The sequence below is a fragment of the Furipterus horrens genome, unplaced genomic scaffold, assembly GCF_987537825.1.
Source record: "Furipterus horrens unplaced genomic scaffold, mFurHor1.1.pri manual_scaffold_10, whole genome shotgun sequence".
In the NCBI taxonomy this organism is placed as follows: Eukaryota; Metazoa; Chordata; class Mammalia; order Chiroptera; family Furipteridae; genus Furipterus; species Furipterus horrens.
The window spans coordinates 51,899,422-51,924,199 of NW_028327180.1; the positions used below are offsets into that span (position 1 = coordinate 51,899,422).

The 24,778-nt window shown below is 49.1% G+C and overlaps 1 protein-coding gene across 2 annotated transcripts in view; it reads right to left on the reverse strand.

The window, feature by feature from the left end:
• LOXL2 (lysyl oxidase like 2) overlaps nt 1-24,778 on the reverse strand; it is a 95,254-nt gene that overhangs the window by 40,600 nt on the left and 29,876 nt on the right. For both annotated transcript variants that reach the window (XM_090290148.1, XM_090290147.1), the window contains exons 2-3: nt 18,974-19,430; nt 12,301-12,476 (exon numbers count right to left, since the gene is read on the reverse strand). In XM_090290148.1, coding sequence (XP_090146274.1) covers nt 12,301-12,476; nt 18,974-19,367 — 570 coding nt within the window. In that variant the 5' untranslated portion in view covers nt 19,368-19,430. The remainder of the gene's footprint in view (nt 1-12,300; nt 12,477-18,973; nt 19,431-24,778) is intronic.

Here is a 24,778-nt window from a genome sequence, read left to right on the forward strand (position 1 = left end):
GAGAGCTGCCAGTGGCAAGATGGTGTTGGCCAGCGTGGATCCTAGATTCCTTACAGCTTCCATTCAGGCCACAGGACCCGTGCCACTGAGACACGTGGACAGGGGCGCGCCAAGAAAGGGCTGAGTCTAAACCAGCCCCGGAGACAGCCCCCTCCTGCCTCTTCCCACCTCAGAAGCCAGGCTGGAATTCCAGCGAGTCATGCGTAATGCCCGGAAGGAAAGTTACCGCTGCAACGTCAGCCCTTTGGCTTCCTCACAGGGCAGGCAACCCGAGACCCTACTACATTCACAGATCTCCTCTCTCGCCCCACCCCACCCACCCCACGTGGGGAAGCAGTGCAGGCTGGCTAAGGGGAGATGTGAAAGGTGGGCCTCAGCATCCCGGCCAGGACAGGAGAAGGCAGGCCCAGAATGGGGGAGTCAGCAGAGTCCTCTACCCTCGTCCTGGGGAGGACAGCATCCCTCAGCAGACGTATAACTGGTGGGCTCCGGGATATGAAAGGAAGGCTTGGTGAAGAGAAAGTGCTGCAGCAGGTGTCACTGTTCTTGTTCTTTCATCAGCTCACTGTGTGTGTGTGTGTGTGTGTGTGTGTGTGCACGCGCACTGCAGGCAGAGGATGTGTGTCTCTATGTGTCTGTGTATCTGTACACGTCTCTGTGGGGTGGGCCTTTCTGTGTCTGTGAGCATGATGATGTGTATGTATGTTCAGTGTTGTGTGTCCATGCACTGTGCGGGTCTCTGTGCCTGTGGCGTGTGCCTCTATTTGTGCACCCATGTGGTGGAGGACAGGTCTAGGGGACTTGTCTCCTCTGAAGCCTTAGGACAGCAGTCCAGGCAGGTTTATATTCATTGTTCCTTCAGAATGTCATGTCTTTCTTCACCCTCCATGGCACTAGCTCCTTCCCATTGTGCTAGGCTCAAATCCACCTCATTCATTCATTCATTCATTCACTCATTCAACAAAATACGGTCTCTCCCCTTCATGGGCCAGACTTCCTCCCAACCATAAGGGCCACCTCTTCTCTGAATGATAACGACTGTAAGGGCCCTCCTTTATCCGATGTCAGGATCTCTGCTCAGAACCTTCTGTCCATCCCTCATTCAATCCCCAAGGCAACCTATGAGAAGGCTAATGGTATACCACATCATGAGAAGAATGAAAAAATCGGGCAAGGTTTTGCAACCTCTCCAAGTTTACACGGCCAATCGGTAGGTAAACAAGGGTGAACACTGAGATCTGACTCCAGCTGGTGCTCCAGGCTCCTAACTACTGATCCCCAAGTGGTTCTGGCCCAGTGCACCCACACAGGTCAGGACCTGGGTCTCAGGCTTCTGGGTGGTCTCTTAGGGGCGTGCCCAGTGCTGTACACCTTTGAAGTCTGCCCTCCTGCACCCGCCCGGAGGAGCCGCGTCAGATTTGAGTGCACGCACTTGAGGGCAGAGCTGCCTCCCAGCTGCTCTTGAGTCAGGCCAGGGGCGGCAGGGAAACCCTGCGTGGCTCAGATTCAGTGCTCACTGCTAGTTAATGAGCTCACATAGGCCACTCAGAAACCCCGTGCGGAAAACGCAGGCAGACTCACATCACTTCCCTGCTTATTTCACTGCTGTGGAATCCCTTCCATAACCACAAGTGTTTGGATTTTTTCCCCCCAAAAGTTTAACTCCAAAAGAGAAGAGAAGATTTGAAACACTAAAACATATGCATGTTTTTCTAACAAAGGCCTCTCTTGACTTGCTAGTTTTACATTAAGCTCAATAGCCAGAAGCTGGTAATGCATTTGGCACATTTTAAAATTCAAATAAGTTCCGAATGCTGTCCCTCTGGCCAGAGACAGTGAATGGTTCACCCAGCTCTCCAAAAGGCTTTCCTCCTGGGAATCCACAGAACCTTCTGTATTTGTCCTACTCAGCATTCACCACATCCCCAGGGAGGACCTGAGCCCTGGGGTGACTGTCACCTGCTTCCAAAATGGAAAGGAAAGGGGCAGCAAGGCCGGGCCCTGCTTGCCTCGTCCAGTGGGCTGGTGAGGAGCTTGGACTCCCACTGCTGTGCCTGACGGATATTTCAATTTGTAGCTTCTGTGAATGACTTGCACAATCCGCAGTGTAGGGCTGTTGGCAACGAGGAAAAATCACTCGTTTGAAAGTCTAGTTGGAGATTGCATCAGAGAAAGATACAGGGGGAGAAGAACGCAAGCAAGCCCACAATGCACAGCCTTCCCAGGACTTTCCAGGCCTGAGGCTCCCGGTCAGGAGCCTCCCTGATCTTCCCATCTCATTCCCTCTCTTCCCTTTTTCCAGCCAATGCCCCTCTCCCACTGCCATGCCGAAGACACTCTTTGAACCCCCGGGGAGGCGCGTTCACAAGGACCAGGTTTTTGCCAAGGATCCTCCTCCCTCTGCTCTGGAAGTCATAATTTAACCTCAGCCCAGCTGGTCCACCTGAGTTGTCCTCCTTGGGGCAGTGCCAGGGTGGGAGGATTGTGGTGGAGACACGCCAGTCTTCCCTTATCCCAACTAGAATGACGACTGGCTAGCTCTGCACAACCTCTGCTCCCTTAGCCAGCCCCTTCCTGCTGCTGCTCACAGGCTCCACATCTTGATCTCAAAGCCTGCTTTCTTTCATCAGCTATTTTTAAAAAAGAGGTTTTCCATGTAGAGATCCATTTTCCCAATGGCCAGCGTGGCACCTGCCTCAGCACCAAACACACCCCTCAGCCTCCTCTGCTTTCATTGTGAGGCTCCAGCTTGTCCAGCTGGCAGCCCAGAAGCCTCACATGCCCTTGGCACACTGGCTCTTCCTCACTTACAGTCTGTCCTGCCCAGCAGGGCCTCTTCTATCCTTCCACCACCTTTCCATCCCCACTTCTGCTCCCTGTCAGGGTGCAATACGAATCATGCAGGCAGAAGAAGGGCATCATAATTTGGTCATTTCACTAGGGCTCTGGGTGTCTCCCCAGTCTGGGTGAGTTGCGGGCACATTCATCCACACTGACCATTGTGACTTCATGGATCTTGCTTGGAATCTTTTGGTGACTCCCCAGGTCTCACGCTCCCATTAAGAGCTGCCCAGATCTTTCCATCTCATTCCTTCCCTTTCCTTTTTCCAGCCAGTGATCTCCCACAGCCTTTCCAAAGTCACTCTTTGAACTCCTGCAATTCTCCTTTCTCCTCACCACCTATCAGAATCCCACCGACCCTCAGGGACAATTTCATTCATTCATTCATTCATTCATTCATTCATTCAAAATATCTGTTGAGGGCCATGACGTCCTGGCACTGTTGGAGGCCCTGGGACATAGGGCAGCCAATTAGGCAAGTCTTGCTGACAGTGGGGTGGGGGAGAGGGACAGCCCCGCCTCCTCCTCGTAGTCCCCTCTGCCAAATATCTCATCCACACAGATTTGATGTCTTCTTCCCCCCCCGCCCCCCCAGCACTGGCTTTCTGAGCCGCTCATCCAGTCCTTGGTTACACTATCTTACATAGTGTTGACCCATGTGTGTGTTTTGCTGCCTCATAGGGACAGACCGTGCCTCCTTCATTTTTGTATTACAGGCACATAGTGGGTCCTCAAATATTTTTGGAATGAACCAATAATAATTTTGAAAAATCCAATGATAGGAATTCAGCTGAGCGAGGAATATTGGGCTCCCAAGCCAAACATTCCATAAAGGCTCCCTTTATTCTCTGTTTAATGCAGTCAACAGCGAGGCAGCGGTGCACCACTCGTGTGGCTTATGGACAGACACGGAGAACCTCTGCCCTTTGCCGGAAGTCCCCTTGTCACCCGAGCTATTTCACACCCTCCTTTTCCCCCTTGAAATCGGATGCGAATACACAGCTACTGAACTGAATTCAAAGTAGGTCGGACCATCACCACACATTAAGACAGTTAGCTAAGTGGGTATGATTTGTCAAGTGTATGAGGTCTGGCTTCGCTATAATTATTCCCTTTCGATGATCAACATGGGAACTCATGGTAAGAAGTGCCTGTAACATTCTCCAGCCTGTAACTTGTGTCAGAGGACAACAGGGGAGATGGAAGACAGGGCCAGGATGCTGTTCCTCAGCTCAGTGGTGGAGGCCAGTTGGGCAGGAGGGGACTGGATGGGGAGGTCATGCTGAGCCACCAAAGGAAAAAGCGCAGTCTGTGCGGGCCCTCCTATAAATCAAAAGCTTTGCAGTGCTACTGGAAAATTGAATGTTCTTCATTTTCCACCCTGAAGAACTAGGGAAGGTAACAGAGGCTGCTTCTTTGGAGAATAGGCAATCACTGCTGTCTGCAGGAAGCTGGCTGGACACCTGCTCCAGCCACCAGTCTCTGACCCAGCAGAGATGCTGAGGCCACACGCTGGGCCCGAAAGTCCACATGCTCCCAGGTGGATTGTCTGATGCTGCCCATAGCCATCATCACCGTGGTAATAAAGGAGTGATGTGTGAAGCCATCTTTCTCTGCTAGTAGATAGCGAGCTCCAAGGGGGCAAGACTGGACATTCATTCATTAATCCCCTTACCCCCAGGGCCTGAAATGTACTGAATGAATGAACAAACTCAGATACAGCATCCAGCTGCCTTAGAGCAGCCTCACGGGAATGGGTGGGTAGATTCCTTGGCACTGACCCCTCCAGCATGGCTGAGGTAACTCAAATGAACCAGTGGGGAGCTGGACTGGACACCAGAGCCTCCCCTGGTCACAGCAGCAGACACCTGGACAGTGAGGCTTCCTCCCAGTCAGCCCATCCCCCACTCCCTCCATACAGCATCCCTTACACTTTCTTTCTCTGTTAATCCCACCCCTTCCAAACTGCCACTCAATTTACCATCCACCCAACACAGTTCAGCGTATGAGTCCATACTAGTCATTTATTTTGTCTATAAGAGTTTATAATGCTACTTATCATTTATTTCATCTCACAAACAATAATAATGGTATTTATGCTCTGGAAAGGTTTATCTTGCCAACTTCCCAGATTTGCCAGATGTACATCATTTCAAACATTTTGTTGTGTTAGCTGCATAAATGCCCTTTTGCTTTTCAGATGCTGTGACCCATTTTGAGTTGGGGAAAATAGGTCACCTTGGAACCCCTGTGGTGGCTGGCAAGCCGGAGCCCACAGAGGCCCTCAATAAACAGGAATGTCAGCCCCAGACAGGATGTCATGCACACCCTCCCTGGGAGCTGGACAGCAGACCCAGGCCGGCTGGCCAGCTCAGCAGGGCCAGGGCTCAGCGGCTGTAGGCTTCTGGGGTAACTCTTCGCTGCCTTGCTGGGGAGCCCAGCACTGTCTGCCCACTGCTGACCATTTCTCCTCCTGCCACAGAGGGAGGCCGTCCAGCTGACCTATGTGGCCCTGCGGGGAAGCGGGTCTGTGTTTAGGCCTGGAGGGACCACCACCTTCTAAACAGCACAGAGATGAACACAGCCTCCCTTTCTCTCCTAAAGCACCCAGGGCAACGAGCTGCACCTCCTCTCTGGTGGGGGACCAAACTCCTGGCTGGGGTGCTGGGCCTTTTTAGTGCTGATGATTTCTTTTTGGGCTCTAGGCCTCCACCCCAGAAGCCCCAGATGCTGGTGAGATATGGTTGCTGAGAAAAAAACAACAAAAACAAAAACAAAAACCTTGAAGCATTTGGCAGCTGTCTGTGACTAATAAAAACCTGGACTCCTGGAATTTAAAACTTTCCTAACAGCTTCAGTCTTGTGGTTAAGAGAAGAAAAACCTTGCCCTGGCCTGGTGGCTCAGTTGATTGGAGTGTCGTCCTGTACATTAAAAGGCTGTGGGTTCAATTCCCAGTCAGGACACATACGTAGGTTGTGGGTTGGATCCCCAGCTGGGGTGCATATGAGAGGCAACCAATCTCTCTCCCCCCACCTCTAAAATCAATAAACATATCCTTGGGTGAGGATTAAAAAAAGAAAGAAAAAGCTTTTTCAGGTCTCCACACCCTTACAGAAGAATGTGAGAGCGTGGAGGGCAAGGACACCCAATTCTCCCAGATCTGCCCTCCTCACCCCTCTGTGGGACCCTCCAGACTGCCAGGGCTCCCTGCTGTCACAGTCAGACTTGCGGGGCCACTGGGGCATAGGCCACGCCTTAACTCCCAGCCTAGGGCCTGCCCATCAGTTCTGATGGCCTAACTGCTTTTGCAAAAGAGATTTTAAAATGGTGGGTCAGGAAGAAGGTGGGGTGGGGTGGGGTGGGGGTGGGGGGGTGGTGATGGAAAAGAAAAGACCTGGCTATTCCCTGATGTAACTGCTCAGGGTCAGACATGGCCTTTCTCTGAGCACAGGGCTTGCAATGGGCACAATGGCTGAGGAGGCTGTTCAGAGGGCCTCTGGGTGCGTCACCTCTGCTTATTTAATGCTTTTCCAATTCTTCTGCCCGCCACAGGAAGCAAAGCCTCCACACAGAAGAACCTCTGAAATCCTGGGAGGTTTGGTTGGGGCTCTGTTTTCTAGGTTTGAAACAGATCACTTCCTTTGGAACCAACAGTATTTCCCATCTTATTTTTTTGCTTCTGCTTGCTTCTTTGTAAGATTTTGTCATTTTAAGGTCTGAGACATTGTACTTATAAAAATGCTATTTTACAGTGAGGTATCCAGAGACCTTAGAAGGGTCAGTCACTCCGGACAGACAGCTGCAAGTCTCAGCCTCCACTTGGACTGGAACTCAGGTATCTGGCCTGCAAGTCTGGGGTCTAAAACTTAGAATACACAGCAAGAAGCAACGGTGCAGCTGTGTCAGACAAGGGAGAACTGAGACTCTGCCTGATTTTCTGGATGAAATGGGCCCAGTCTGGCAGAGCAGCAGTAAGAATAACAGCACAGTCTGCAAGCACTTTTACAGAAATCATCTGATTTTCCCCCCTATCAAATATTTAAAACTATCTTGTAAATGACTAGTGCATGCTGTGTCTTTCTGACGGAGAAGCCACTGCCACCCTGGATCGTCACAGCTAGAAGGGACTGAATTCAACCCACTCATCTTAAAGAAGACAATGGACTTGTCCAATAGCTCAGGGTCCACACCTGTTAACTCTTTCCTCATGGGGTCCTTCACACAAAGAAGAGGTGCTCTTTCCCTTCTTTAGAAGGGAATGTATGAAGAGTCAAGGGGCCCCCGAGGATGTCCCATGCGGATGCAGAAGGAGTTGGCTGGAAGCTGTCAGCTCATTCGGTGAAATTCCATCAGCCAGGCCCTGGGGCTTCATGACTCATGCCTCTGGCATCCCAGAGTCGGATGTACTTGGTCTAGACTGATGCACAGTTTTCTTCTACTCTCTGTCTCAGAAATTCCAGTGTGTTCCTGAGAAGGGCCACACCTGTGAGGGTCATCTCTCATGTTCTGTGATGTGTCCCCAATCTCCAGAGGTCAAGGAGGGATGTTACAGAGCTGGCCACACCCCTGCAGAGTGCAGGTGTGAGGAGATGGGGTGTCCCCCAACACATTCATTGGACTAGTCCAGTCATTGACATTTGGGGTGGGTCCCAAGACACAGAGAAAGAAAGCATTAACTGACCCTTCACTTTGACCACACTCCACTCTCAGCCCCTTTTGAATGTATGGGCCCCAAACTGGGGGAAACGAGAGAGGGCTTCAGCTCTTACATGTTGATGTGTTAATAGAAGAGGGTAAGAAGTCTGCTCTTGCTTTCAAGTCCAAGGTTGTGAGGAGCCAGAGAAGAGGCAGGGAGAGAGGCGAGCACATAGTACACACACTACCGGCATCTTTTCTGTGTGTGTGTGTGTGTGTGTGTGTGTGTGTGAGAGAGAGAGAGAGAGAGAGAGAGAGAGAGAGAGAGAGAGAGAGAGACTGATTCATGCAATTGTAGACACTGCCCATACTAGCTGGAGGTGCCTGCTGTATGCTGTATGGGCCAGGTACATTTTCATGAAAGCAGAGTAACACGGGTCTTAGAACTTGGTGATCATCTTCCTGCTTCCTTCTCAGTGCAGAAATTTGGCTGCAGTCGCCCTGGCAACTGTTTGAACTACTCCAGTGACAAGGAGCTCACCACGAATAGGCAACCACATCCGCTGCAAGGGGAAGCTCTCAGTGTGATGGAGGTTTACACTGAGCTGAGTCCCACACCCCATTACCTTCCCTTCCATCTTACTTCTGGGGGTTAATGCAAATCATAAGCATCATTTCTATGGCAGTACTTCACACATTGGATGAGACCTACCATGTTCCCCTCCCTCCGTATTTGCTGTTTTGGACACAATATCTTCATTTCCTCATATGATATGGATTCCAGACCTGTCCCCATCTTGCTGGTCCCTCCCCTGGGTGATCCAGTTAAGAAATGACCCCAGAACTGAATGCTGCACTCATTTCTGGGTCCAAAAAGCAAAGACTTTAGGAAGATGACTCTTCTACAAATGCATTAGCTCATTTCACTTTTTAGCAGCCATATCATATCTGTGGCTCATACTGAGCTGTTAGTCAATCTTTGGGGATGTTTTAAACATAATCAAAACTTTTCAGTCACTCTCCCTAGCTTTTTCTCTGTAGCTGATTTTTCCCACCCATGAACCTTGGTGTACAACCTTCTATTCATCCCTAATATGTTACAGTTTGGGCCTATTACTTCTACCTACTGAGGTTTTTCTGAATCTCACTCCATAGTGAGATTCCAACAATCCCTCCCAGGTCTGTATCTCTTAGCAATGTGATCAGTACTCAGTTTAATCTCCATGCAAACCTGGTACTTGGTGGTGCGGCAGGAATGGAGTGTGGGAGGTCCTGTAGAACCCACGCACTGTGTTCCCACCGACCATCTGGCACCATCAGTCAGTACACGTGACTCCCCACAGAGGCACGTCCACCAAACCTACACCTCATCCTCCCGTCCATAACGGGACATTTCTTTAGCCAAGACGAGCGATTCCATGACTTCAGCTACTGACCCAGGCTATTACATGAGGCATTTCAGAGAAACTTCTCAGCATCCCACAAAAATCCCCTGTAGGTGGTCTGGGTGGCTCCCTGTCCATTGGGCTAGCTCTGCAGTAAGCACAGGCTTTAGCCACAAAGTCCTGGACGGAAGAACCCTCTGGCAACTCTGAAAGGCTCTCCTCAGACATCCTGGAATCTGGGCCCTTCTGTGACCTACTTTCAGCCGATGCCACAGGGAAGAGGCTGTGGGCACTGCTCATAGTTGAAAAGTCCCTCAGTGTCTGCGGCTGGGCGTGGAAGCCCCCAGGCTGGCTCACAGGAACCAGCTGGATTTGTATGACAGTAAGAGGGGAGCCTTCTAGGAAAATGCAGTTTGGAAGACTGGAAGTCATCAGCTCCCCTCCCCACCCCCCACCCCCAGAACTCAGATGAGCCCCCAGGCAGTCCTCTCTGGGTTACTGGAAATTCATTTAGAGTATAGGCTCCATGCCTTGGAATAACCTTCCAGTTTCCCCTAAGGCATGTATCTTGTCTTCTTAGATTGTAAGGGCTGGAAGGCAAGGGCCAAGTTTTTTTTGCTAACGGCGTCCTGGACCACGATGTGTATGCAGCAGACGCCTAGCAAGTGTCCAGGACAAAGACAGGTACCAAGCTTTCCTATCATGGACTCTCAGCCCTTCCAGAATAAGAAAGGACTCTTCAACATATTCTTTCAATAATTTCCCTGCCGATTCTACATAATTTAGGTTCTGTTCTTCATAAGATTCACCTTATCCCCCTTCAAATGCTCAGCATTAGGACTCCCCATACAGGTAGTCAATGGAACTTCTCTCTCGAAGCGATACCCACAGAGTCCTTTTCCGGAATCATTTTTTCCCTAGTGGCGAAACCCACGGACATGTTGGCCCACCTTCTTTTGCTTCAAACCATCAATGACTGTTTTGCCCAGAAGCCTGGATCTTCACTGACAATCAAAGTGGATTATCCTGAGGTTCTAGGCTGAACAGAGATCTGGTAACGATGCTGTAAATAAGCTCATTGTCCTAGTAGGCAGGGCAATGCTACAAAGGAATAACTTGCTTCTATGTACTTCTCATCACTGTTTAGTTTGGCATTTTACCCTGGGAGATTCTTCACCTCAGGAGAAAATAAACTGTGATTTGTATTCCTGGGAAGAAGAATATCTGGGAGTTGGAGCTATTGTTCCCATTCGGTACCTAGCATTATTTCTATTGCTAGAGCTCCTGCCCTCCAGGAGCTTCCAATCTCATTGGAAAGATGGGATACATGTGCATGGATGCTAATTATTCTGTATGAGGTTATATAGAGCGGAGATGGAAAGTGTGAAACTGGGTTCGAAAGCCCAAATTATAAACTGCATGGTAGAGCCAAGTTGTCATTGGTACCTGGAGCACTAAATAAAGTACATCCACTCTGTAGCAGCCTCTTCCAGTTGTTGCTAATAAAACAACAGCATTTAAAGACTGTCTGCTGGAAGTGGTCTTATCCTGCCAGCTGAGAAAAGGCTAGAGATCCTTTCCCAGCATGCTCTGGGAACGTATGAAAAAGCAGGACAGTGTGAGTCATGGGAGGAAAACATAAAGACTACTGTCTGGGTAGAACTTCCTCTGGAGCCCAGACAGGGCAATATGAAGTCACCTTCCCTCAGCATTAGTCTCAGGGTCAGCTGGAGGTTAAGCATAGGGAAGCTCCTTGGCCTGGACTTATGGCAGCTCCTGCTGCCCTCGGGGGTGACATCTGGCATGTTCCTTCAGGAAGAAGTCTTGGCTGCCTATGACTCTGGCCCTAAGCCCCACATTCCCCGCTCATGAGAAGTGCAATAAATATTTGCTAATTTCATTGTTTAAGTGGAGAACTTGTTGAAAAGATAAATTGGAAACGGAGCCATAAATGTAGAAGGGTCTTAAGCCTTTTGCCATGACCAGATGCTGCCCCAGGTTGGGCTAGTGACATGGGAATCATGTGAGGGAGCTTAGAGAATAGCCTGGTGCCACAGTGGGAGACTGACTCGGACCCCAGTACCTGCACTGTCATAAAGACTGACTCGCACTTCTGTACGCAACGGGAACAAGCATTTTAGAAAATGTGTTCTCTAATTATTTATCCGTACCAAGGAGCTTTACAATACACATACTATTTAAAACCATGGCTCTACAATCCCACATCTTGTCATAAATTCTATTGACATCATCAAAAATGCAAAGATTATGAACAATGATATGTATTAACTTCTAGATATACTGATCTATAACCTATCCAATAATCAAGAAAGGTTAACTACATTACAACAGGTTCATAAGATAGAATATTTGGCAATAATAAAAGTAATGGTTTGGAGAGCAATAACGTGATAAAATTTTCATGCTATATAACATTAAAGTAAAAATTTAGATATGAAACTTGGAGTCTTAAGATTTCAACATTATAAGTATTACCCAGTATCTGCAATTTCAAATGGATTCTGAACAACTTTCCTGGGGGATCCAGCCCCCACGATAGCTGCAGTGACCCCCTGCTCCTCCCTCACAGCCTCGGGCAGTCTCCTCCCACACTGTTCCTGGTGTTTTGTGGGACCAACAGAATACAGCAGAAATGATGGGACAGACCTTCTGAGATTAGCTTAGGAAAGACTGTGGCTTCATGGTTTGCTCCTTCTCTTTCTCTTTTGAGCCACTCATTCTGGAGAAAGACAACTGTTGTGCCTTAAGGAAACCCAGGCAGGTATGGAGAGGTCGTGTGGAGAGGATCAGGGAGCTCCCATTGGCAGCCAGAAAGAAAGAGACGACTGCCAGCAACTGCATGAGTCAACCTGGGAAAGGCTCTCCCAGCCACGGCAGACAGCCTGCCTGCAGCCTCCTGAGAGATTCCGAACAGAATCAACCAGCTAGGCCACCCCTGGACTCCTGATCCTAGAAACTATGTGAGTAATACAAGTTTGTTGCATGAAGTTGAAAAACCTGGGGGAGGCCGGGTAGCTCGTCACACAGCAATTGATAACTAATGCATTTTCCTAGTCCAAAGGGCAAGCTCCTACACAGAGCATAGAAGGCCTTTCATGCCAACCTTTCTAGCTGCATTTCTCACGGCCCCCAATCCACATGTTTCCTTCAGCAGTACTGACCTGCTTATCCCCAGGTTACACCTCCATGCCTCTGCGCCTTTGCCCAAGCCATTCCCCACCAATGCCCCTTCCCGCACTAATGGCATCCCCTGCTCCAGAAACCCTCCCTCAACTGCCCCCGCACCAGGTTAGGTGGGCGTGGGTCTGCCTCCCTAGTGCCCACACACACTCTTGGAAACAATAAGTGAAAAGTGAGTTACATGGAGAAAAGAAAGCATCCATATTATGAAGGAGTCACCAGGAGCACATGACTTGCCTCTACGTGGTTGATCAATGAATTGTCGAATTTGAACCCAGGAATCCTCTTCTCACTGCACACCACACCCACATCTTCTGTGTGCTTGCAGTCAGTGACACCCCAGCCATTGGAGGAGCAGGCTGCAAGGGTCGCCTCTTTGCCGGTGCAGTGGACATTATCCAACCAGATAGGCCCTGAAGGGAGCAGAGAAGAGAGAAACCAAGCACTGTGTAAAAGTCAGTTTGGATATTTGAGGCTACTGATGTTGTACACAGAAAGAGACTTTTCTTTAATCTTGGCAGCTGTGTGTGGTCATCAATTGATCTTTAGAAACGTTAAGATATTTCATGGAGTTCTAGGCCACTGGGATTCCCTTGCCAGAGGGCTGTGGTAGATTGATTGAACGTGATCAGCGTAGAAAGCAAGGTTGAGCCCGGTTGTCACATGGTTTAGGGGAAAGAGCGGGGGCTTTGGATATGAAGCTAAGTTTGAATTCTGGCTCAGCCACTTAGCTATATAACCTTGGTCAAAGCCCTTTTATCTCATCAGTAAAGTGGCAATAATAAGGACACTCGCAACACAGGAGTATGTGCAGACTAGATGTAATGCATGGCACAAGCCTAGTTTATTGTTGGCCCATAGTTACTCAAAAATGGTAGTGATGATGATGATGATTTTACCTCTACCGTCTATGGCAGAAAGCACTCACCTTCCATCTGTAGCAGAGGCTGAACTGGGACCCCTCAGGGAAAGCCTAAGCTATCCTGTAACTGAAGCTTTTACTGAAGGCATTTTCATGTGTGTTACCTCCCTGCTTTCCCCATCCCACAGGGAAAAAAATGAGGTGACAGTGCTATTCACCCTTCACAGATGCGGAGCTCTGGCTCAGACAGGGCAACTCACTCTGCAAGGCCACCCCTGCGCCCGGTTCCCCGGTCCATTCAGCATTCTTCTCACTTCCTGACTTTTCCATCCATGAACTCAAAGACTAACCTGCAGATCCACCTCCTTGCATTTCAGAAGGCAGGTGAAGGCAGGTGAAGGCAAGGCAGGGTTGGCAGGCATCTGCCCGGAAGGCCCTGTGTGAGTGTGCTCCCCTTGGGGCCTCCACCTGTTTGCACTAAGCAGAGGATTGGGTGTGCAAAGTGCTCGAGGGTTAATCACAATGAGACCCCACCTCACACCCATCAGGGTGGCTACTATCAAAAACCAGGAAACAACAAGTGTGGGTGAGGATGCAGAGGAGTTGGAACCCTCATGCACTGGGGGAGGGAATGTAAAAATGGGGCAGCCGCTGTGAAACACAGAATGGTGGTTACTTAAGAAATTAAAAATAGAATTGCCATGTGACACAGCTGTTCCGACTTCTGAGTGTCTACCCAAAAGAATTGAAAGCAGGGCCTCAGAGAGATATTAGCACACCCATGTGCCCCACAGCATTATTCACAATGGGCAAGATGTGGGAGCAATCCAAGCGTCCATTGACAAAATGTGGTCTCTCCATACAGCGCGATATTGTTCAGCCTGAAAAAGGAGGGAAATTCTAACACATGCATGTGCAACATGGGTGAATCTTGAGTTCAGTATGCTAAATGAAATAAGCCAGTCACAAAAAAGGACAAATAGTGTCTGATTCCGCCTACATGAGGTTCCTAGAGTTGTCAAATTCACAGCGAGAGAGAGTAGAAGGGTGGATCGGGGCTGGGGGAGAGGAAGTTTAATGGGGGAGTGGTTGTTTAATGGGGACAGAGTTTCAGTTTTGCACGATGAGAAGTGTTTTGGATATTGCTTGCGCCACAATGCAAATGCACTTAACACTCCCAAACCGTACAGTGAAAAATGGTAAAGACTGCACTTTTTAAATGCTATGTATATTTTACCATAATTTAAAAAAAATTTGAAATGCTACAGGGTTTTTCAACTAGTGCTCTTTATAAAATGAAAGGAAACGAAATCAAACCTGCCACTATTCTGATGGCTCTGTGCAGCACTCTATCGTATAATGGTGTCAAATTCTCTCTCAGTCTTGGGTATTAGGTGATTTGGTCAGGCACCTAAATAGGCCTGCTCCCCATTTCTAAAGTGAAAACAGTGATACTCAACAAACAGGCTGCCATGGATATTCAATGAGATAGTGTTGCTCCTAGAACGTGTTCAAACTCACTTTCCCCTTCCTCCTCCCAGTAAGTCAGAAAAACAATGGAAATACTGGTGTTTCCACAGTGCAAGAAAGAAGGAGATAAAAGCACGCCCATTGCAGAGATGAGAAAACCAGTGACACCCTGAGGCTCTGAAAGGCAAGTGAGGACGCCGGGCCAGTCTCCGGACCTCGAGCTCCAGCTGAAACGTGTCCGCTGAGACCCAGGGCAGGTCTGGGCTCCAGCGAGAGCATTTTGGATGCATCGAGTGTAACAAAGAGCTTATTGAAAACATCTGGGCTGAGGTTTTCCAACTGGTTTCTCAATTTGGCTTGGTTTCCAAGCCATCAAGCTCCACAGGAACATATGCTCCCTAACTGATCGATGTTTCAACAACAAACCAATGTTTGTCTTGCTAAGTACCAGCAACAAAAAAGACCCTCCACCTGTGACACCGGTCTCTTTCTAGGGATGGAAGTGGTGCAGCAAAGAAGCCCCTTTCCCATCTGCGATGAGAGAACGACCCTCGCTGGGGGGATGGGAGCAGGCCAGCACGGCTAAAGGCAGCATAAGAGCTGAAAAACACGCCCAACGTCTGCGTAACTTCTCAGAAGGAGCGCTGGCAGTTAAGCCCTGGAGTGCAAGTGGGAACTAACTCACCCCAAAGAACTGCTCTCTTATGGAGCTTCAGCTCAGCCCCAGTCATTCTACCCTGCATGTATTCTCACCAGTTATTTTTTTTTCTTAGATGGTGGAAATACAAATTTTTACTTAGCCCAAGACAGCATCCCTGTGCATGATATTCTCCTACAGCCTGATTTCGTGACAAATTATTTTTCTGTATGCTTAATGCCTATCCACTCAACTGTCCTGCGCCAACGCGACTGCTCTGGCTCTGCCCATTGGAAGGCAGGGTGATTCTAGGCACTGGGCTATCAATAGATGTCATCTCACAGCTGCTAGGAAAGCGGCACTGGGCCACATCTGGGGCTCCAACGTTGGACACAAAAAGTCCGTCAGCCAGAAGCAAAACTTCATTTCACCTTTTCCACTCATTTACTCTAAGAAATGCTTCTGAGGAAAGGAGAGGAGATGTATAAACAAAGTAACAGACCATTTGGAAGAGAAAGATCCCTTGAATGCCAGAGTGTTCCCCTGGGCTCAGTTGGGAGTGGAAATTGTTCAAGTTAGAATCTTCAGGGCCTCGCTTGGTCATCTGCTGGCTTTTCGCTCTGATCTGAAGAACTCGGGGTGGAGGTGTGCTGGGAATCAGGTCTGATCTCAGATCCAAAGACGGGCAGAAGGAAAGCCACTGTCTTAGCCTCAGGTGGCTGTGAGACCCATCCAGAGGGTGAGAAGTGGGGCAGTTGTCCTCTTTAGAGCGCTCTACCAGGGCTGATGATGTCCCTGAGCTCAGAGACACCTTGGGAGAGAGGACCCACAGACAGGCCAGGTGGGAAATGCCAGGAGATGTGGGCCCTCTCCATGGCTTCACTGCTACAGCCTGCGCTTGAGAGGCATAGAAAGAGTGGGCACCCCTGGAGGGTGGCTCTGATGGACGCCACTGCCGCCTTCCCAGCTCATCCACAGCACTGATTTCTTGGGTTAGCTCCATGGGAACACTCCCCAGGGCCCCGGTCACGTTCTCTGGTCACTATGCCAAGTACTGTTTGCCAGCTGTTCTTCATATTCTCCGAAATCGACATGAATCAATCAGCCAATATTCACTGTGTTCCTTCTATGAACCCGGTGCTAAAAGCCTGAACTGATGAAATTCAAATGCATTTATATTTAAGAGGGCTCTGATGCTGTAAGCCAAGTACCTCTTTATGTGGACAGCATGATCCTCAGCATCCTGGAGGCATGACAGTTACGATGGTTTTAGCATCTGTTTCTCCCTTCTGCTCTTTCACACTCCTTTGCTACGTCTTGATGGTTTCCATAACCACACAGATGACCCTCCCAGTCCTCTTGGACTCTGCCTCACTCGTCCTCCTCTCAGCAGTGACTTTCCTCCACCCTACATCACCTATCTTCTCATGGCCATAGCTCAGGACTTATCATTACCAATAATCACACCCCACCTCCATGTGTCCCCTCTGCCCTGCACCCACGTCCCCACCCCATACTTCTTCTACACTGCCAACTCCGCAGAGACCCACAATCCATTAACCCTAGCATGCTGCTGTTCATCAGTTCCTCCATGTAGTACCTTCCATGGACCATGGTTTTATCTTACTTTTTTATTTTATCTTTTAGAGAGAAGGAAAGAAAGGGAGAAGGAGAGGGAGGGAAACATCGTTTGGCTGTCTTCCATATGCGCCCCAACTGGGGACCTGGTCTGCAACCCAGGCAGGTGCTGTCCCAACTGGGAATTGAATCAGCAACTTTTCACTTGGCAGGACAATGCCCAACCAAGCCATGCTGGCCAGGGCTTTTATTGTTTATTTATTTATTTATTTATTTATTTATTTATTTATTTATTTATTTTACCTCTGATTTTATAGAGGGGGAAAGGGAGGGAGAGGGAGACAGGGAGAAACATCCATGTGAGAGAGAAACATCGATGTGACCATGATTTTAATTCCTCTGCTCCCATGAACTCTTCTCCCTTGATCATCCCTGAGTGGCACAGTCTGAGCCAGTTTACCACCTCTCCAGTAACCACATGTCCACTCCCAGACAGGTGAGTGTAGGCTTGGAGGGGGGGGACCATACCCATTTTTCTGATAACAAGTAAGATTTAAGTTTGGATAAAAACAATCACTGGAAAGTACTTGTTATAAAATATTTAGGTTTAGACAGACTGGATAGAACACAAATTTGATGTTACCCCCCAGATCACTCAACTAGAAGAATAAATAGAGATGTGTGAATATGGAGAAGGGTCGGGAGATTTTGTAAAGAAGACAGGAAATGGGTTTAAAAGCCTGGCATTTGCTAACTCCAGTTTTGGCTGCTTTGACTCTCATCCCTGCTAAGGAGCCCAGGGTCAGCATCAGAAAACGTTTCACTTTAAGTGTAGCTGCCCCAACAGGACGTATTCAATTGCACAGAGGTGAGACATGTGTGATATGGGGCTTCCTTCCTCCTATAGTTTCTAGAATACCAGAAAACCGGGGTGGGAAGGGACCATAACAATGATCTAATTCAATGAATCCCAAACCTGGCTACTTATACAATCACTTGGGAGGCTTGCAAAAGTCACAGACTCCTAGACCCCAGCCCAGACCCTAACTTGGAATACCATGAGTTAGTCCCCCCAGGGAACTCTTATGCCATCGGTGTGGCAGTACTGCATTAGTCCAGACTGAGACTTTGGACACCTCTTATCCAGCCAGCCAACTTGCTTTACCATGTCAGGGAGGGCAACTCTCAGCTTCTGTTTTTCTGTTTTTGTTTTTTTTTTTAATAATGCTCTTCGCATTTATCTACTTTCCCACTTAGGATCATAAACTATGAAAGTTTCAAAAGTTCTTTATTTTTTTAAAGATGTTTTATTTATTTATTTTTAGAGAGAGCAGATGGGAGGGAGAAAGAGAGGGAGAGAAACATGGATGTGTGAGAGAGATACATCCATCAGTTGCCTCTCGCACGCAAGAGGTGGGGACCAAACCCGCAGCCCAGGCCTGTGCCCTGACAGGGAATCAAACTGGTGACCTTTAGCTTTGTGGGATAATTACCAACCAGCTGAGCCCCATTCATTCTTTGTTTTCTTTTTCTTTCTTTCTTTCTCTTTCTTTCTTTCTTCTTTTCCTTTCCTTTTCCTCCCTTCCTTCCCAGATTTTTATTTATTTATTTTTAGAGAGTGAGAAAGAGAGGGAGAGAAGATAGTTTCAAAAGTTCTCAAGAGCCCAACTTCCAGATTGGGAAGCTGAGGCCAAAGGGATAAGGACAGGTTAGTTAGGTCAGCAACAGGACTGAGCTCAAGGTGCTGGGCTCTAACACCTGCCCCCTCTCTAAGCTCTTACCAAAAAAAAATTCATATATAGAGAGAACTTAACCAGGGAGGAAAGACTAGGCCCACCAAAGTGAAAAATCCAAAGTAACTCTGTTTCTGTTTTGACCAGGATCAAAATAGCACGTGAGTGTTGAACTACAGGGCAGGAGGGCGTGGAGAGGCAGTGCACCAGCCCTTGGGCAACCTTCAGGAGAAAGAGCAGGAGGAGCTCCTTGGAAGGCAATGGGCAGAAAGGCCACGGCTCCAACAGCTGACCCAGCACCCAGGCGGGCCGCATGCTGGGGGAGATGAGCACAGACTAACTACAGCCCCTGCCTAGTCATGAGCCAGTCTGGCTGGCACTGGATGCCAGACTTTGCGTGCTAAATCCGGGAAAGTCTGGGCAGCGCAGGACAGCTAGTCACTGCACCCTTCCCAGCACTCCTCCACTCCTACCTTCCTGCACAAACACAGAAGGCTGCCCAGATGGAGTACTATCAGGAATTCATACTTGACAGCAATAGCAGATTCCTTTACCAGGTCTGCCACATGCAAGCCCATTCTGGGGTTTCCAGAGGACACCAGCACTAGTTCCAAAGCACAGAGCATTTACCTTCCCCCTTGCCATAAGAGGAGCTGGCAGTCCAGGACTTGGCCTCTATGTATCCCAGCTCCCGGCAGACGACGTGGGCAGCGTGGATGGAGAAGTCATCGTCGCACACGGTGCCCCACTCGCCTTGGTAGTACACCTCCACCCGCCCCTCACTGTGCTTCCTCTTCTGCCCTGCCAGACGCAGCTGGATCTTGGCAACATCGGCGGGCACCTGAGGCTGGTGGTACTCGGGAGCAGGCTGCTGGAAGTACTCCGGGTAGTGGGGCCAGCTCCCTGCAAGATACTCCTGGTACTGTGCCATGCTCTGGAAGTGCTGCGCCATGCTCTGGAAGAGGAGGGAGAACACAGCCAAATAGCTCCAAGGGCAGGAGCCTCCCCACCTCACCAGGCCCATCCTTGGGTTGGAGGACCTCGTGGAGGGGGCAGTGGGTGCTTCCGGGCTACAGGCAGGAGTCTCCTGGAACAAAAAAGAGATGCAGGTTACAGAAATCTGCACAGCATCCTCGGACTTCATACCCCTTTGCTTAGTATTTAACGCCCCTCACATTCTAGACTCCAACCTCCTCTCATCTTGCGCCTTTCATTTCAACCAGAAAGGCCTGTGCACTCCCACCTCTTTGCCCACCCATCTTCTCTGATCTCTAAAACACTTTTTTTTTTTTTTTTTTTTTTCACTAGGGCTCCTGGCAGGAAACAGAGCATGCTGAGACTTAATTTGGAAAGAGTGTTTTAAAAGACTGTCTGGCCATAGAGAAGAGCTGTTGCGACTCCCAGGCTGGAAGGGCCAGGGAGAGAGTGGCTCAACTCAGAGGGCCACCTGTTTGGAGCTGTGGCCTCAGTGAAGGGTCTCAGAACCACCTGCAGCAACAGAGGCAGGGCAATAACACCTGACCTCACTCTCCTCCAGTCCTCCATCCCTTGCTGGTGCCTCCTATTGGGCAAACCCAAGTCCATCAGTGGAGTCTGTGCGTGGTTTGCTGTGCCCAGGGGATGGTGGGGAGGGAGGGCAGCAGGTAGAAAGGACAAGCCGAGGGCACCCAGCACACTTTCTTTTTCTCTTTCTCTTACATCTTATTCTCCAGGGCCCAACTCAAACCCCACCTCCTCGGGCAACATCCCCGCTGAAGCAGCTACAGGGTTCTCTGCTTCCAAGATGAGCTTATTATCTAGACATTCTTGTCACCCTTCCCAGACATTTTCATGTCCCCAAGTAGGTCACAAACTTCTTAGGGTCAGGATTCCTTCTCTGGCTCTTTCAGAGTGAATATTATAGGTTCATGGACCATCCCCAGATGAAACCTGCTTCTGAGTTTCCAAGTCAGGTCATATAAAAAGAGGTAAGTATTTAGCTAGTGTGCCTTGGCCCTTTCATAATTCAGAGAAGGGGAAAGGCTATCTTAAAGAGCCTGCAGCTGTGTGCATGGGAAAGGAAACAGACTTGGGGTACGGAGCCCCACAAAGCAAAAGCAGGACCAGTAGGTGGAAACTAAAGGGCGGCATAATACATTTCATTTTAACCAGGTCCAGAGGGTTAGGCATGGCCCATTGCCATCCAGGAAGGACTGGATAACTCCTCAGGGCTGCCCAGGAAGGATGGTCTAACTTGGAGAGAGGCAGTGTCACATCTGTTGGGATGGCCAGGCAGTGCCCAGTCCCCACGGTGGCTGCCGGGGCAGAGAGGACAGGGCTCAGGGACAGTCAGGCCTGAGGACTTTGGAAGACTCTCCGCTTTCACTCAGCATCCAGCCATCTTCCTGTGATTCACAAACAAGGCCTGGAAGTTGCAGGGGCTCCTGCGATGGCCCCCTGGCCACACTCTGTTCCCATCAGAGCACATGTGCATCCACGAGATCGCCTACACCTCCTACACGTGACGTGTGGGTGGAGGAGGTACCATTATGAGTCTTATTTTGCACAAGAGAAAATTAGGAACCAGAGAAGGACAAGGACTTCACCTGAGCTGCACCATGAGTGCAGGCAAAGCCAGAGCGAGTCACTCCCAAGCGACTGCAACGGCAGCAGTTCATCATTACATAGAAGTGTCCAGATTCCACCCAGGACAGGGACGCCTGTCAGTTTGGCATGGAGCTGCATTTCCTAGCTTCAGTACCAGCGACACTTCTCTCCCTGCCCCCACTCCAACCCTTCACACGCCTCCTATCCCATCATATCAGCTGGTATTTGGTTTAACTTTTCCCACCTAGACCAATTGTGCCTCCTCACCCACCCGTCCCCCTCCTGCCAAGTGGCCTAGGTCACGATCCTTCCCATTCTTCAAGGAAACCTTCCCAGAGCCTACTATTCAGAATGAATACCATCTCTGATTCCCTTGAAAATAGCATTCTGCTTGTGCCTTGCTCTGTCATCATGTCAGACTCTGCCAAACGCAGCCCCAAGGGGCAGAAGCCATCTCTTTGTCATTTACACACAGGATCACATGTTTCTGGCTTTGGCAGACCAACTTGTACGAGACCAGCCTTCTTGCCAAGAACAACTGGAACAAGTAGATAAAATTCTAAAAGCATCTATTTGAAAACTACAGGAGCTAAGGTGGCAGCAAGGACTCTAGAGCCAAGAATCAGAAAGAAAGGAAGTGCACCTGTGTCTACAGCTGCTCCCCCTGAGGCATTTGTTAATTCCCAGGCGCTGGCCAACAGGCTGGAAAGCTAATTAAACAAAGCTTTCGGCAGCTCCTCAGGACTGGAAAACTAGAATAGGAGTTCAGCACCTGCTAACAGGAGGCAGGGTCTCTATTCATTCTCCCCAGGCTTTCAGAAAGGAGTCCGGGAAGGGTTAACTCCTCAAGTTAGAGCACAGGGTTGTGTTCTATTGTTAGAAAGCTCTACCATCCACATACTTGGAATTCCCAGAGAGAGGAGAGGAAGAATGTAGGGGGGAACTGTTTGAAGAGATAACAGCCAAGAATTATACAAAAGTGATGACAGATGATCAATCCAAGCAGTATAGTTTACATAGAAACCACATCTGATCACATCAAAATCCAGCTGCTGAAAATCCATGATAGAGAAAATCTTAAAAGCAGTCAGAGTATAAAAGGAGCATTACCTTCAAAAGATCAATAGCAAGACAACAGCTGAACTCTCAACAGAAAACAAAGAAACAAGGAAGGTAATGGAATGACATTTTCAAAGGAATGAAAAAAAAATAACAGTCAACCTGGAATTCTGTAACTGCTGGCGAGAATGAAGGTAAAATAAGGACATTTCAAACAACAAAAAGTGGAAAGAATTTGTTATCAGAGGGTCCACAAGATGTTAATAGTAAAGGAACTTCTTCAGGCCAAAGCAAAACTGATCCAAGATGTTAGTGTGGAGGAGCAAGAGTAATGATGGTATATATAGATGGGACAGCTACGGAGGCAAATCTAAATGAAGATAAACCTTGTAAAAAAGATAAGAATGACTTGTGGGTTTTAAAATAAGGGGTGGGCAAAAGTAGGTTTACAGTTATAATACAATAATTAGTAAATAATAGTAATACAAGAATAAACTTGGTGTGTGTGTATGGTGGTGGTGGTGGGGACATCCAAGATGGCTGCAGAGTAGCTGCAAGCTCCATATACTTGCTTCCAGCCCTGGCCTGGACTTGCAGCTAAACTACAGAGCAATCAACTTAAAAAACCAGTTGAAGCGTACCTGAACTGAGATATTATAACCAAGGTGCACAGAAGAAGCTGGGAGGAGACTGGTAGGATAAGCAGAGACATGGAGAGGATGAACCCCCTCACGTAGGTGTCGTGGCTGAGAAGCTTGAAGGATATAGTGGCTGCAAAACACACACCCCCTAGGAGCATGGGATCTCAACCCTACACAGGGATGCCCAACCTGGAGCAACAACAGAGACAGGAAGGGGGGAAGGGGAGCCCTCATAGCATCACTGTGGGAATCAGTGGGGATTCTGTCCGCCTGGAAGACTCAGATCGCACCATCCTAGGGAAGGAGCGCTCCTGTTACACCACCAGCCAGGAATGTTCGCTCAGGTCTATGACTGCTGGAGAGGCCACGCTGCCATACGCAGGTTTTGGTGGACAGTAGAAGCTCTGCTCACTACACCAGCAGTGACTATAAGGAGCCCTCTATGCTCTGGAAAAGCTTTGGGCAGAAAGCAGTCAGTGACTAAACTGTGTGGCCTGGGAAAGAGGATCCCTCTGGCCCACCTAGAGTGCAAGGGCAGCACCCTCCTCCTACCTGCGGAACTGCTTGGTTTGCCCTGTCCTGCTAGGTTCCCGGCACAGGGAAACTCTGCAGTGCTGGATTTTTCAGCCACCTGCTCAGTTTGAGAGCACAGGGAAGCCAGACTTTTGGTCCTTTGGAGCCCGGGCAGAGCTGGGCATTTCAGTCCCACTCTACAGTAATCAGCCACATGGAGAGAACAGAGTGCCAAGCAGGGGCTGATTTTTGGCCCCCTCCTGCTTGGTTTGGTAGCGTGGGGTGCCAGGAGTCACACAAAACTGGGTTTTGGGGACTGTTTCTCCTGGGGAGGCTTCTGTCTGGGAGTCAGAGGGATGAGTGCTGGGTTCTGTGGCTGCACCGGGAGGAGGCAGATCTGAGCTCCCCAGCAAGTTCAGTGCATTACCCAGGAAGGAGAAGTGTCCGTGTCCCCTCCTACAGGTTGTGGACGCCACTCCTATGGGAGACCATTTGAATCAGCCCTGCTAAGTCGTAGAATTGCTGAGTGCAATTCCATGGGGGAAGGGAGAGCAGCTCAGAGCAGGGATATTCAAAGTGCAAGACGCACAGCAGATCCATCCTCCAGGCTCTGGAGGCCCCACCTGCCAACCTACTAGGGGCTCTGCCTGCCAAGGTCAGGGGGAAAAATCCAGAACAGACTCAGATGTGTGACTCTGGGGTGAGGGAACACACGCACCAACTTCCCTGAAGTCTGAATGATGCCTTCCCTATGGGAGATCCAGTGGTCCCACCCTCCCAATTCAACCAGAGGCTCCTTTAGAGACTGAGTCTATTCAGTGACTAAGCCTGTCAGCTGACCAACAGGAAGAGGAAGGCAGAGGTGGATCCCGAGGTGCCTTGGGATGTTTGTTGACCTGTCCCTGGACCCTGTGCTGGTAAAAGCCAGTCATGGTCCTTCCCATGTGCAGCCAAGCCCATCAGAGGCAGCCACAAACTGTGGACCACTTGTAGCTTTGGACAGGTTGCTGAGGGCCAGACGTGGACAGCGTCTGACATTGGCTTACAACAGAGAACCTCCTAGGAGGCTCAGAACCAGCACACCAAGTGGCCAGCTGCAGACAACATCGGAGCAGATTCCAAGAAGCTTCATAAACAGCATATCCAAAAAGAGATCACAGCAGGCACTAAACTGCTGAGGCCAACTCCACTTTTTTCTTTTTTATTCTTTATTTTGTCTTTTCATTTTTCTATTTTCTAATAAGACTAAATTTATTCAATACATTATTTATTTATTACAAAAAGACAAAGAGAGAGAAGAATGAAGAAGGAACTCTAGGCATTGCCTTGAATCAGTCTGGCAGAGGGTAAAGGGGTTTTTCTCTGGGTGTTCTAGATGGGATGGGCTCTGAGGCAGAAGCCTGCCATTCTTCCAAAATTGTGTAGCTTTTGAATAAAAGACTCCTTTTTCACCAAACTGGTGCCTCTGGAATTTGCCTATGGACAGCAGACAGAAGCACCCCAACACCCTGATTGAGAATTGAACCCGTGATCTTTCAGCGCACGGGATGATGCTCCAACCAACTGGGTCACACTAGCTGGGCACCTAGTAGAAGTTCTGATTATAAGCATCCAACAGCATAAAAAGCACAAAACT